The 13,527-nt window shown below is 45.0% G+C and overlaps 1 protein-coding gene across 1 annotated transcript; it reads right to left on the reverse strand.

Moving 5' to 3' along the window:
* Positions 1–4,847: 4,847 nt before the first annotated feature.
* LOC118940062 (voltage-dependent calcium channel gamma-3 subunit-like) lies at positions 4,848–13,066 on the reverse strand. Its single transcript, XM_090194711.1, has 4 exons — positions 12,641–13,066; positions 6,209–6,292; positions 5,614–5,754; positions 4,848–5,425 (listed from the first exon to the last, which is right to left on the reverse strand). The coding sequence occupies exons 1-4, from the start codon at positions 12,852–12,854 to the stop codon at positions 4,851–4,853; spliced, it is 1,014 nt and encodes a 337-aa protein (XP_090050837.1). The 5' UTR covers positions 12,855–13,066; the 3' UTR covers positions 4,848–4,850.
* Positions 13,067–13,527: the final 461 nt, after the last annotated feature.

Genomic DNA, 13,527 nt, shown 5'->3' on the forward strand with positions numbered 1-13,527 from the left:
TTACTAGAGGTTAGTCAGTGTATTTATTATAGACAGTGTGAGGGCAGACTAAGAGTTACTAGAGGTTAGTCAGTGTATTTATTATAGACAGACTAAGAGTTACTAGAGGTTAGTCAGTGTATTTATTATAGACAGTGTGAGGGCCAACTAAGAGTTACTAGAGGTTAGTCAGTGTATTTATTATAGACAGTGTGAGGGCAGACTAAGAGTTACTAGAGGTTAGTCAGTGTATTTATTATAGACAGACTAAGAGTTACTAGAGGTTAGTCAGTGTATTTATTATAGACAGACTAAGAGTTACTAGAGGTTAGTCAGTGTATATATTATAGACAGTGTGAGGGCAGACTAAGAGTTACTAGAGGTTAGTCAGTGTATTTATTATAGACAGTGTGAGGGCAGACTAAGAGTTACTAGAGGTTAGTCAGTGAATTTATTATAGACAGACTAAGAGTTACTAGAGGTCAGTCAGTGTATTTATTATAGACAGTGTGAGGGCAGACTAAGAGTTACTAGAGGTTAGTCAGTGTATTTATTATAGACAGACTAAGAGTTACTAGAGGTTAGTCAGTGTATTTATTATAGACAGACTAAGAGTTACTAGAGGTTAGTCAGTGTATTTATTATAGACAGTGTGAGGGCAGACTAAGAGTTACTAGAGGTTAGTCAGTGTATTTATTATAGACAGACTAAGAGTTACTAGAGGTTAGTCAGTGTATTTATTATAGACAGACTAAGAGTTACTAGAGGTCAGTCAGTGTATTTATTATAGACAGACTAAGAGTTACTAGAGGTTAGTCAGTGTATTTATTATAGACAGACTAAGAGTTACTAGAGGTTAGTCAGTGTATTTATTATAGACAGACTAAGAGTTACTAGAGGTTAGTCAGTGTATTTATTATAGACAGTGTGAGGGCAGACTAAGAGTTACTAGAGGTTAGTCAGTGTATTTATTATAGACAGACTAAGAGTTACTAGAGGTTAGTCAGTGTATTTATTATAGACAGTGTGAGGGCCAACTAAGAGTTACTAGAGGTTAGTCAGTGTATTTATTATAGACAGACTAAGAGTTACTAGAGGTTAGTCAGTGTATTTATTATAGACAGTGTGAGGACAGACTAAGAGTTACTAGAGGTTAGTCAGTGTATTTATTATAGACAGTGTGAGGGCCGACTAAGAGTTACTAGAGGTTAGTCAGTGTATTTATTATAGACAGACTAAGAGTTACTAGAGGTTAGTCAGTGTATTTATTATAGACAGACTAAGAGTTACTAGAGGTTAGTCAGTGTATTTATTATAGACAGTGTGAGGGCCAACTAAGAGTTACTAGAGGTTAGTCAGTGTATTTATTATAGACAGACTAAGAGCTACTAGAGGTTAGTCAGTGTATTTATTATAGACAGACTAAGAGCTACTAGAGGTTAGTCAGTGTATTTATTATAGACAGACTAAGAGCTACTAGAGGTTAGTCAGTGTATTTATTATAGACAGACTAAGAGCTACTAGAGGTTAGTCAGTGTAATTATTATAGACAGACTAAGAGTTACTAGAGGTTAGTCAGTGTATTTATTATAGACAGACTAAGAGTTACTAGAGGTCAGTCAGTGTATTTATTATAGACAGACTAAGAGTTACTAGAGGTTAGTCAGTGTATTTATTATAGGCAGACTAAGAGCTACTAGAGGTTAGTCAGTGTATTTATTATAGACAGTGTGAGGGCAGACTAAGAGTTACTAGAGGTCAGTCAGTGTATTTATTATAGGCAGACTAAGAGCTACTAGAGGTTAGTCAGTGTAATTATTATAGACAGACTAAGAGTTACTAGAGGTTAGTCAGTGTATTTATTATAGACAGACTAAGAGTTACTAGAGGTTAGTCAGTGTATTTATTATAGACAGACTAAGAGTTACTAGAGGTCAGTCAGTGTATTTATTATAGGCAGACTAAGAGCTACTAGAGGTTAGTCAGTGTATTTATTATAGACAGTGTGAGGGCAGACTAAGAGTTACTAGAGGTTAGTCAGTGTATTTATTATAGACAGTGTGAGGGCAGACTAAGAGTTACTAGAGGTTAGTCAGTGTATTTATTATAGACAGTGTGAGGGCAGACTAAGAGTTACTAGAGGTTAGTCAGTGTATTTATTATAGACAGTGTGAGGGCAGACTAAGAGTTACTAGAGGTTAGTCAGTGTATTTATTATAGACAGTGTGAGGGCAGACTAAGAGTTACTAGAGGTTAGTCAGTGTATTTATTATAGACAGTGTGAGGGCAGACTAAGAGTTACTAGAGGTTAGTCAGTGTATTTATTATAGACAGTGTGAGGGCAGACTAAGAGTTACTAGAGGTTAGTCAGTGTATTTATTATAGACAGTGTGAGGGCAGACTAAGAGTTACTAGAGGTTAGTCAGTGTATTTATTATAGACAGTGTGAGGGCAGACTAAGAGTTACTAGAGGTTAGTCAGTGTATTTATTATAGACAGTGTGAGGGCAGACTAAGAGTTACTAGAGGTTAGTCAGTGTATTTATTATAGACAGTGTGAGGGCAGACTAAGAGTTACTAGAGGTTAGTCAGTGTATTTATTATAGACAGTGTGAGGGCAGACTAAGAGTTACTAGAGGTTAGTCAGTGTATTTATTATAGACAGTGTGAGGGCAGACTAAGAGTTACTAGAGGTTAGTCAGTGTATTTATTATAGACAGTGTGAGGGCAGACTAAGAGCTACTAGAGGTTAGTCAGTGTATTTATTATAGACAGTGTGAGGGCAGACTAAGAGTTACTAGAGGTTAGTCAGTGTATTTATTATAGACAGACTAAGAGTTACTAGAGGTTAGTCAGTGTATTTATTATAGACAGACTAAGAGTTACTAGAGGTTAGTCAGTGTATTTATTATAGACAGTGTGAGGGCCGACTAAGAGTTACTAGAGGTTAGTCAGTGTATTTATTATAGACAGTGTGAGGGCCGACTAAGAGTTACTAGAGGTTAGTCAGTGTATTTATTATAGACAGTGTGAGGGCCGACTAAGAGTTACTAGAGGTTAGTCAGTGTATTTATTATAGACAGACTAAGAGCTACTAGAGGTTAGTCAGTGTATTTATTATAAACAGACTAAGAGCTACTAGAGGTTAGTCAGTGTATTTATTATAGACAGACTAAGAGTTACTAGAGGTTAGTCAGTGTATTTATTATAGACAGACTAAGAGTTACTAGAGGTTAGTCAGTGTATTTATTATAGACAGTGTGAGGGCAGACTAAGAGCTACTAGAGGTTAGTCAGTGTATTTATTATAGACAGTGTGAGGGCCGACTAAGAGTTACTAGAGGTTAGTCAGTGTATTTATTATAGACAGACTAAGAGTTACTAGAGGTCAGTCAGTGTATTTATTATAGACAGACTAAGAGTTACTAGAGGTTATTCAGTGTATTTATTATAGACAGACTAAGAGTTACTAGAGGTTAGTCAGTGTATTTATTATAGACAGTGTGAGGGCAGACTAAGAGTTACTAGAGGTTAGTCAGTGTATTTATTATAGACAGACTAAGAGTTACTAGAGGTTAGTCAGTGTATTTATTATAGACAGTGTGAGGGCAGACTAAGAGCTACTAGAGGTTAGTCAGTGTATTTATTATAGACAGTGTGAGGGCCGACTAAGAGTTACTAGAGGTTAGTCAGTGTATTTATTATAGACAGTGTGAGGGCAGACTAAGAGCTACTAGAGGTTAGTCAGTGTATTTATTATAGACAGTGTGAGGGCCGACTAAGAGTTACTAGAGGTCAGTCAGCAGAACAACACAACATCTTAAAAGAGAGGGCTTTTGTAACAGAAAACAAAAGGGAGCCAGCTTATTGGATGCCAGGTCGGACAGCTACACTGGATCTGGGTCTGTCATTGGCTCTCGACAGAGGTCAGGGGTCATTTAAGCTTCCAGGAAACAAACTGAACAGACAGAGAAAGACAGACAGATCAATTCTATACGGTTCTGCACAGCAGTATGAGTGTTGTCAGTGTTCCATCCTGTCTGTTCTACGGTCATCAGACAGAGGTAGTGTTCCATCCTGTCTGTTCTACGGTCATCAGACAGAGGTAGTGTTCCATCCTGTCTGTTCTACGGTCATCAGACAGAGGTAGTGTTCCATCCTGTCTGTTCTACGGTCATCCGACAGAGGTAGTGTTCCATCCTGTCTGTTCTACGGCCATCAGACAGAGGCAGTGTTCCATCCTGTCTGTTCTACGGTCATCAGACAGAGGTAGTGTTCCATCCTGTCTGTTCTACGGTCATCAGACAGAGGTAGTGTTCCATCCTGTCTGTTCTACGGTCATCAGACAGAGGTAGTGTTCCATCCTGTCTGTTCTACGGTCATCAGACAGAGGTAGTGTTCCATCCTGTCTGTTCTACGGTCATCAGACAGAGGTAGTGTTCCATCCTGTCTGTTCTACGGTCATCAGACAGAGGCAGTGTTCCATCCTGTCTGTTCTACGGTCATCAGACAGAGGTAGTGTTCCATCCTGTCTGTTCTACGGTCATCAGACAGAGGTAGTGTTCCATCCTGTCAACTTTTGTCCTCTCTCTCTCTCTCTCTCTCTCTGTCTGTCTGTCTCTGTCTCTCTCGTCTACATCTCAGCTAACGCTCTCTCTCTCTCTCTCTCTCTCTCTCTCTCTCTCTCTCTCTCTCTCTCTCTCTCTCTCTCTCTCTCTCTCTCTCTCTCTCTCTCTCTCTCTCTCTCTCTCTCTCTCTCTCTCTCTCTCTCTCTCTCTCTCTCTCTCTCTCTCTCTCTCTCTCTCTCTCTCTCTCTCTCTCTCTCTCTCTCTCTCTCTCTCTCTCTCTCTCTCTCTCTCTCTCTCTCTCTCTCTCAGACAGGTGTTGTCTTCCTGTTAGCAGCATTGCTAGGCAACATGTCCTTGTTGTTGGGCTTGCTTGTCAGTGGCAACAGGAAAACGCTCCTCGCAACATCCACCCCTCCTCCTCCTCCTCCTCCTACAGCGGCTGCCATCTTGTTGTCGGGCGGCGTTAGTTTGTGCGAGGCCAACTCCGACCCCGCGGCGACAACCTTTGACACGGACAGGGCCACCGGCAACGGCGAGGGGTCGCGAGGTCGCAGCTGCCCCGCCGACGACAGCGAGTGACGGTAGTCCACGTTGCCGCGGTAACTGGAGCGGCGTCTGTAGCGGTTGTAGCGGCTGTAGTAGGACGCGGAGCGGAACAGAGCGTGTTTGGTGAAGGAGCGGCGGCCGCGGGTCCGGAGCTTTCGGTGACGCTCTATGAAGGCGTGTACTGTCAGAACGCCCACCATCTCAGCCAAGATGAAGGACAACGCCCCGAAGTAGAAAGACCAGCCGTAGGAGTAACTCTTCTTACTGTCGCTCTGACCCGGGTCACCAGAGTTAGCCGAGATGTAGACGATGATGCCAATGATGTTACTGAGTCCTGGAGAGGGAGAGGGGGGAGAGAGAGAGAGTTAGCTGAGATGTAGACGAGAGAGAGAGAAAGAGACAGAGAGAGAGAGGTAGAGAGAGAGAGTTTGCTGAGATGTAGATGAGAAAGAGAGAGAGAGTTTGCTGAGATGTAGATGAGAGAGAGAGCGAGACAGAGAGAGAGAGAGAGAGAGGGCTGACCTGCGGAGACGAACAGTATGCCAGCGCTGAGCATGACGTTGTGTTGTGTCTTGTAGAACTCGCTGCCGGCCACACAGACTCCTCCCAGAAACAACAGACCTACACTCATTATGGGGAATATACTGGAGGCTCTCACTGCTCCTTCAACACACACACATACACACACAGAGACACACACACACAGAGACACACACACACACAGAGAGACACACACACACACAGAGAGACACACACACACACACACAGAGAGAGACACACACACACACAGAGAGACACACACACACAGAGAGACACACACACACACACACAGAGACACACACACACACACACACACACACACACAGACACACACACACAGAGACACACAGACAGAGAGAAAAGTCAAAATTACACTCAAAATTCAGTATGTGTTAAGTGTGTGTGTCTCTCTCTCTCTGTGTGTGTGTGTGTGTTGTGTGTCTCTCTGTGTGTGTGTGTGTGTGTGTGTGTGTGTCTCTGTCTCTGTGTGTGTGTCTCTGTGTGTGTGTCTCTGTGTGTGTGTGTGTGACTCTGTGTGTGTGTGTGTCTCTGTGTGTGTGTGTGTGTGTGTACTCACTCAGTAGGTATTCCGCAGCATCCTGCTCATAGTCTGCATCCTCGAGGAAATAATCAATTTCTTTACACACCCCTGTGAACGTCCCTACACAGAGAACAGAGGTGGTCAGGGGGTTTCTCTACACAGAGAACAGAGGTGTCCAGGGGGTTTCTCTACACAGAGAACCGAGGTGTCCAGGGGGTTTCTCTACACAGAGAACAGAGGTGTCCAGGGGGTTTCTCTACACAGAGAACAGAGGTGTCCAGGGGGTTTCTCTACACAGAGAACAGAGGTGTCCAGGGGGTTTCTCTACACAGAGAACAGAGGTGTCCAGGGGGTTTCTCTACACAGAGAACAGAGGTGTCCAGGGGGTTTCTCTACACAGAGAACAGAGGTGTCCAGGGGGTTTCTCTACACAGAGAACAGAGGTGTCCAGGGGGTTTCTCTACACAGAGAACAGAGGTGTCCAGGGGGTTTCTCTACACAGAGAACAGAGGTGTCCAGGGGGTTTCTCTACACAGAGAACAGAGGTGTCCAGGGGGTTTCTCTACACAGAGAACAGAGGTGTCCAGGGGGTTTCTCTACACAGAGAACAGAGGTGGTCAGGGGGTTTCTCTACACAGAGAACAGAGGTGTTCAGGGGGTTTCTCTACACAGAGAACAGAGGTGTTCAGGGGGTTTCTCTACACAGAGAACAGAGGTGTCCAGGGGGTTTCTCTACACAGAGAACAGAGGTGTCCAGGGGGTTTCTCTACACAGAGAACAGAGGTGTTCAGGGGGTTTCTCTACACAGAGAACAGAGGTGTTCAGGGGGTTTCTCTACACAGAGAACAGAGGTGTCCAGGGGGTTTCTCTACACAGAGAACAGAGGTGTTCAGGGGGTTTCTCTACACAGAGAACAGAGGTGTCCAGGGGGTTTCTCTACACAGAGAACAGAGGTGTTCAGGGGGTTTCTCTACACAGAGAACAGAGGTGTCCAGGGGGTTTCTCTACACAGAGAACAGAGGTGTTCAGGGGGTTTCTCTACACAGAGAACAGAGGTGTTCAGGGGGTTTCTCTACACAGAGAACAGAGGTGTTCAGGGGGTTTCCCTACACAGACAACAGAGGTGTTCAGGGGGTTTCTCTACACAGAGAACAGAGGTGTTCAGGGGGTTTCTCTACACAGAGAACAGAGGTGTTCAGGGGGTTTCTCTACACAGAGAACAGAGGTGTCCAGGGGGTTTCTCTACACAGAGAACAGAGGTGTTCAGGGGGTTTCTCTACACAGAGAACAGAGGTGTTCAGGGGGTTTCTCTACACAGAGAACCGAGGTGTTCAGGGGGTTTCTCTACACAGAGAACAGAGGTGTTCAGGGGGTTTCTCTACACAGAGAACAGAGGTGTTCAGGGGGTTTCTCTACACAGAGAACAGAGGTGTTCAGGGGGTTTCTCTACACAGAGAACAGAGGTGTTCAGGGGGTTTCTCTACACAGAGAACAGAGGTGTTCAGGGGGTTTCTCTACACAGAGAACAGAGGTGTTCAGGGGGTTTCTCTACACAGAGAACAGAGGTGTTCAGGGGGTTTCTCTACACAGAGAACAGAGGTGTTCAGGGGGTTTCTCTACACAGAGAACAGAGGTGTTCAGGGGGTTTCTCTACACAGAGAACAGAGGTGTTCAGGGGGTTTCTCTACACAGAGAACAGAGGTGTTCAGGGGGTTTCTCTACACAGAGAACAGAGGTGTTCAGGGGGTTTCTCTACACAGAGAACAGAGGTGTTCAGGGGGTTTCTCTACACAGAGAACAGAGGTGTTCAGGGGGTTTCTCTACACAGAGAACAGAGGTGTTCAGGGGGTTTCTCTACACAGAGAACAGAGGTGTTCAGGGGGTTTCTCTACACAGAGAACAGGGGTGTTCAGGGGGTTTCTCTACACAGAGAACAGAAGTGTTCAGGGGGTTTCTCTACACAGAGAACAGAGGTGTTCAGGGGGTTTCTCTACACAGAGAACAGAGGTGTTCAGGGGGTTTCTCTACACAGAGAACAGAGGTGTTCAGGGGGCTTCTCTACACAGAGAACAGAGGTGTTCAGGGGGTTTCTCTACACAGAGAACAGAGGTGTTCAGGGGGTTTCTCTACACAGAGAACAGAGGTGTTCAGGGGGTTTCTCTACACAGAGAACAGAGGTGTTCAGGGGGTTTCTCTACACAGAGAACAGAGGTGTTCAGGGGGTTTCCCTACACAGAGAACAGAGGTGTTCAGGGGGTTTCTCTACACAGAGAACAGAGGTGTTCAGGGGGTTTCTCTACACAGAGAACAGAGGTGTTCAGGGGGTTTCTCTACACAGAGAACAGAGGTGTTCAGGGGGTTTCTCTACACAGAGAACAGAGGTGTTCAGGGGGTTTCTCTACACAGAGAACAGAGGTGTTCAGGGGGTTTCTCTACACAGAGAACAGAGGTGTTCAGGGGGTTTCTCTACACAGAGAACAGAGGTGTTCAGGGGGTTTCTCTACACAGAGAACAGAGGTGTTCAGGGGGTTTCTCTACACAGAGAACAGAGGTGTTCAGGGGGTTTCTCTACACAGAGAACAGAGGTGTTCAGGGGGTTTCTCTACACAGAGAACAGAGGTGTTCAGGGGGTTTCTCTACACAGAGAACAGAGGTGTTCAGGGGGTTTCTCTACACAGAGAACAGAGGTGTTCAGGGGGTTTCTCTACACAGAGAACAGAGGTGTTCAGGGGGTTTCTCTACACAGAGAACAGAGGTGTCCAGGGGGTTTCTCTACACAGAGAACAGAGGTGTTCAGGGGGTTTCTCTACACAGAGAACAGAGGTGTTCAGGGGGTTTCTCTACACAGAGAACAGAGGTGTTCAGGGGGTTTCTCTACACAGAGAACAGAGGTGTTCAGGGGGTTTCTCTACACAGAGAACAGAGGTGTTCAGGGGGTTTCTCTACACAGAGAACAGAGGTGTTCAGGGGGTTTCTCTACACAGAGAACAGAGGTGTTCAGGGGGTTTCTCTACACAGAGAACAGAGGTGTTCAGGGGGTTTCTCTACACAGAGAACAGAGGTGTCCAGGGGGTTTCTCTACACAGAGAACAGAGGTGTTCAGGGGGTTTCTCTACACAGAGAACAGAGGTGTTCAGGGGGTTTCTCTACACAGAGAACAGAGGTGTTCAGGGGGTTTCTCTACACAGAGAACAGAGGTGTCCAGGGGGTTTCTCTACACAGAGAACAGAGGTGTTCAGGGGGTTTCTCTACACAGAGAACAGAGGTGTTCAGGGGGTTTCTCTACACAGAGAACAGAGGTGTTCAGGGGGTTTCTCTACACAGAGAACAGAGGTGTCCAGGGGGTTTCTCTACACAGAGAACAGAGGTGTCCAGGGGGTTTCTCTACACAGAGAACAGAGGTGTTCAGGGGGTTTCTCTACACAGAGAACAGAGGTGTTCAGGGGGTTTCTCTACACAGAGAACAGAGGTGTTCAGGGGGTTTCTCTACACAGAGAACAGAGGTGTTCAGGGGGTTTCTCTACACAGAGAACAGAGGTGTTCAGGGGGTTTCTCTACACAGCCCTCTGAACGTCCCTACACAGAGAACATGTATATAGTACTAATATTACTACATACATTAAACATATTATAACATATATATATAGTACTAATATTACTACATACAGGTATTCATCCAACATACTATAATATATATATATAGTACAAATATTACTACATACATTAAACATACTATGATATATATATATATAGTACTAGTGTTACTACATACATTAAACATACTATAACATATACATAGTACTAATACTACTACATACAGGTATACATCTCAGCATACTATAAAATATATATAGTACTACATACAGGTATACATACATACTATAACATACAGTGGGGAGAACAAGTATTTGCTACACTGCCGATGTTGCAGGTTTTCCTACTTACAAAGCATGTAGAGGTCTGTAAAAAAAATATATCTGCTCTGACCAACTGCCAGGTCAGAGCAGAGCAGAGCCTGACCAACTGCCAGGTCAGAGCAGAGCCTGACCAACTGCCAGGTCAGAGCAGAGCAGAGCCTGACCAACTGCCAGGTCAGAGCAGAGCCTGACCAACTGCCAGGTCAGAGCAGAGCAGAGCCTGACCAACTGCCAGGTCAGAGCAGAGCAGAGCCTGACCAACTGCCAGGTCAGAGCAGAGCAGAGCCTGACCAACTGCCAGGTCAGAGCAGAGCCTGACCAACTGCCAGGTCAGAGCAGAGCCTGACCAACTGCCAGGTCAGAGCAGAGCAGAGCCTGACCAACTGCCAGGTCAGAGTAGAGCCTGACCAACTGCCAGGTCAGAGCAGGGCCTGACCAACTGCCAGGTCAGAGCAGAGCCTGACCAACTGCCAGGTCAGAGCAGAGCAGAGCCTGACCAACTGCCAGGTCAGAACAGAGCCTGACCAACTGCCAGGTCAGAACAGAGCCTGACCAACTGCCAGGTCAGAACAGAGCCTGACCAACTGCCAGGGCAGAGCAGAGCCTGACCAACTGCCAGGTCAGAACAGAGCCTGGCCAACTGCCAGGTCAGGGCAGAGCAGAGCCTGACCAACTGCCAGGTCAGAACAGAGCACTAACAGTCCTGGAGAGATCTTCCCCAGGGGGCTGTCAACTGTTCAATGGTCCTCAATACACAGCCACACACACACACACACACACACACACACACACACACACACACACACACACACACCATTGATGTCCTTTAACAGGGTGTCCACTCATTAAACCACTTTAATGTTTAACAGATAGAGAGAGGTCAGTGTGTGTGTGTGTGTGTGTGTGTGTGTGTGTGTGTGTGTGTGTGTGTGTGTGTGTGTGTGAGAATAGACAGAATACCAGAGGGTGCTTTCTCAAAACACGACAAGTGTCTTCAAGGCCATTTTCAATCTCTCCTGGTCTTTAATCAAGCCGAGGACCATTGTCCCTAAGAGCTCCAAAGTAACCTTCCTAAATGACTATCGCCCTGCCCCCACTCACATCTGTAATTATGAAGTGCTTTGAAAGGCTGGTCATGACACACGTCATCATCCTAGACACCCAGACCCACTTCAATTCTGATACCGCCTCAACAGATCCACAGAGGATGCAATCTGACTCCACACCCACCTGGACAAGAGGGGAACCGACAGATCCAGAGAGGATGCAATCTGAATCCACACCCACCTGGACAAGAGGGGAACCAACAGATCCACAGAGGATGCAATCTGAATCCACACCCACCTGGACAAGAGGGGAACCACTACTAAAGAACACCAATAATAAGAAGAGACTTTCTTGGGCCAAGAAACATGAGCAATGGACATTAGACCGGTGGAAATTTGGACTCTGACGAGTCCAAATGTGAGATTTGGTTCCAACGAGAGAGAGAGAGACAGACAGTGAGAGAGAGAGAGACAGAGAGAGAGAGACAGACAGCGAGAGAGAGAGAGACAGCGAGAGAGAGAGAGAGACAGAGAGAGAGAGACAGACAGCGAGAGAGAGAGAGACAGCGAGAGAGAGAGAGAGAGACAGTGAGAGAGAGAGAGAGAAGATTCTGCAGCGATACACCATTCCATCTGTTTAGTGGGACTATCATTTGTTTTTCAACAGGACAATGACCCCAAAACACACCAGGCTGTGGGCTTTTTGGCCAAGCAGAGTGATAGAGTGTTGCATCAGATGACCTGGCCGCCACATTCCCCCGACCTCAACCCAATTGAGACGGTTTGGGATGAGTTGGACCGCAGAGGGAAGGAAAAGCAGCAAACAAGTACTCACCATATGTGGGAACTACTTCAAGACTGTTGAAAAATCATTCCAGGTGAAGCTGGTTGAGAGAATGCCAAGAGTGTGCAAAGCTGTCATCAAGACAAAGAGGTGGCTACTTTGAAGAATCTCAAATAGAAAATATATTTAGATTTGTTTAACACTTTTTTGGTTACTACATGATTCCGTATGTGTTATTTCATAGTTTTAGTGTCTTCACTATTATTCTACAATGTAGAAAATAGTAAAAATAAAGAAAAACCCTGGAATGAGTAGATGTGTACAAACTTTTGACTTCATCTGTTTATTATTTATTTTTAATTTTCAAAAAAATATATGTTTAAACTGTTTTCGCTTTGTCATTATGGGTTATTTTGTGTAGATTGCTGAATACATTTTTAAAATATTTTTTTTGAATGAGGCTGTAACGTAACATGGAAAAAAGTTCAGCGGTCTGAATATCTTCCGAAGGCGCCGTATAGTTATATATAGATTACAAATGTTAGAGCGCGCGCACACACACACACACACACACCACACGAACGTTTAAAACTCTTAACCAAAAGATCCAATCAAATCGACACTTAAAACTGACCCAAACTGCTATAGTTGTACTTTAAACCCGTAACCAAAAAGATCCAATCAAATCAATCAAAACAAACAACCGGTTATTAACGGTCACCTTCGAGACAACAGGTGCGCCAGAGCCCGGAGTGAGTCATCACCACCTCGTTCTTGCGGATGGTCTCGTTGTCATGGAGCGACGTCTTGGACCGGCAGACGCCCCGGGAGTACAGCCAGTAGTCCGTTCCCACTGCGATGGTCATCAGGCTGAACGCTATGAAGGATAACGCCGTGGTGACCAGCATCAGCGCTCCCCGGTTACACAACTTCATCACGGCGAAGGAAGTTACGGTCCGCTGCGCGCCTTCATTAAAGGCTTTCTGTACTTCGTTTATAGTCCAGGCTTCATAACAGCGTCAGTGGGAGTTTCTAGTTTCACAACAATTTTTAATCCTTCTTCATCTCCTCTTTCTTACGGTTTATTAGTTAAAAGTCCCAGGCATCCTCTTCTTTAGAGGGACGGATGGAAATGAGTGACTCCGTCATCCTCACTCAGAGACAGAATGTGAAGCTCTAAGTCCAGAGTGGGAGGTGCCTTGGAGAGGTCCACTTCCTGTATATTCATCATGATTGGTTTGGAGAGGTCCACTTCCTGTATATTCATCATGATTGGTTTGGAGAGGTCCACTTCCTGTATATTAATCATGATTGGTTTGGAGAGGTCCACTTCCTGTATATTCATCATGATTGGTTTGGAGAGGTCCACTTCCTGTATATTAATCATGATTGGTTTGGAGAGGTCCACTTCCTGTATATTAATCATTATTGATTTGGAGAGGTCCACTTCCTGTATATTAATCATTATTGATTTGGAGAGGTCCACTTCCTGTATATTAATCATTATTGATTTGGAGAGGTCCACTTCCTGTATATTAATCATTATTGATTTGGAGAGGTCCACTTCCTTGCATGAATCATTATTGGTTTAAATATATATATATATAT

Source organism: Oncorhynchus mykiss, chromosome 13 (assembly GCF_057628025.1).
Source record: "Oncorhynchus mykiss isolate SJ-2025 chromosome 13, ASM5762802v1, whole genome shotgun sequence".
Taxonomy (NCBI): domain Eukaryota; kingdom Metazoa; phylum Chordata; class Actinopteri; order Salmoniformes; family Salmonidae; genus Oncorhynchus; species Oncorhynchus mykiss.

Excerpts from the sequence above, each read along its gene's own strand:
- LOC118940062 (XM_090194711.1), bottom strand. The coding sequence starts at position 12,854 with ATGAAGTTGTGTAACCGGGGAGCGCTGATGCTGGTCACCACGGCGTTA. Across the intron at positions 6,293-12,640 it reads GCGCACCTGTTGTCTCGAAG|GGACGTTCACAGGGGTGTGT; the intron begins GTGACCGTTAAT and ends TTCTCTGTGTAG. Across the intron at positions 5,426-5,613 it reads CATACTGTTCGTCTCCGCAG|GACTCAGTAACATCATTGGC; the intron begins GTCAGCCCTCTC and ends CTCCCTCTCCAG.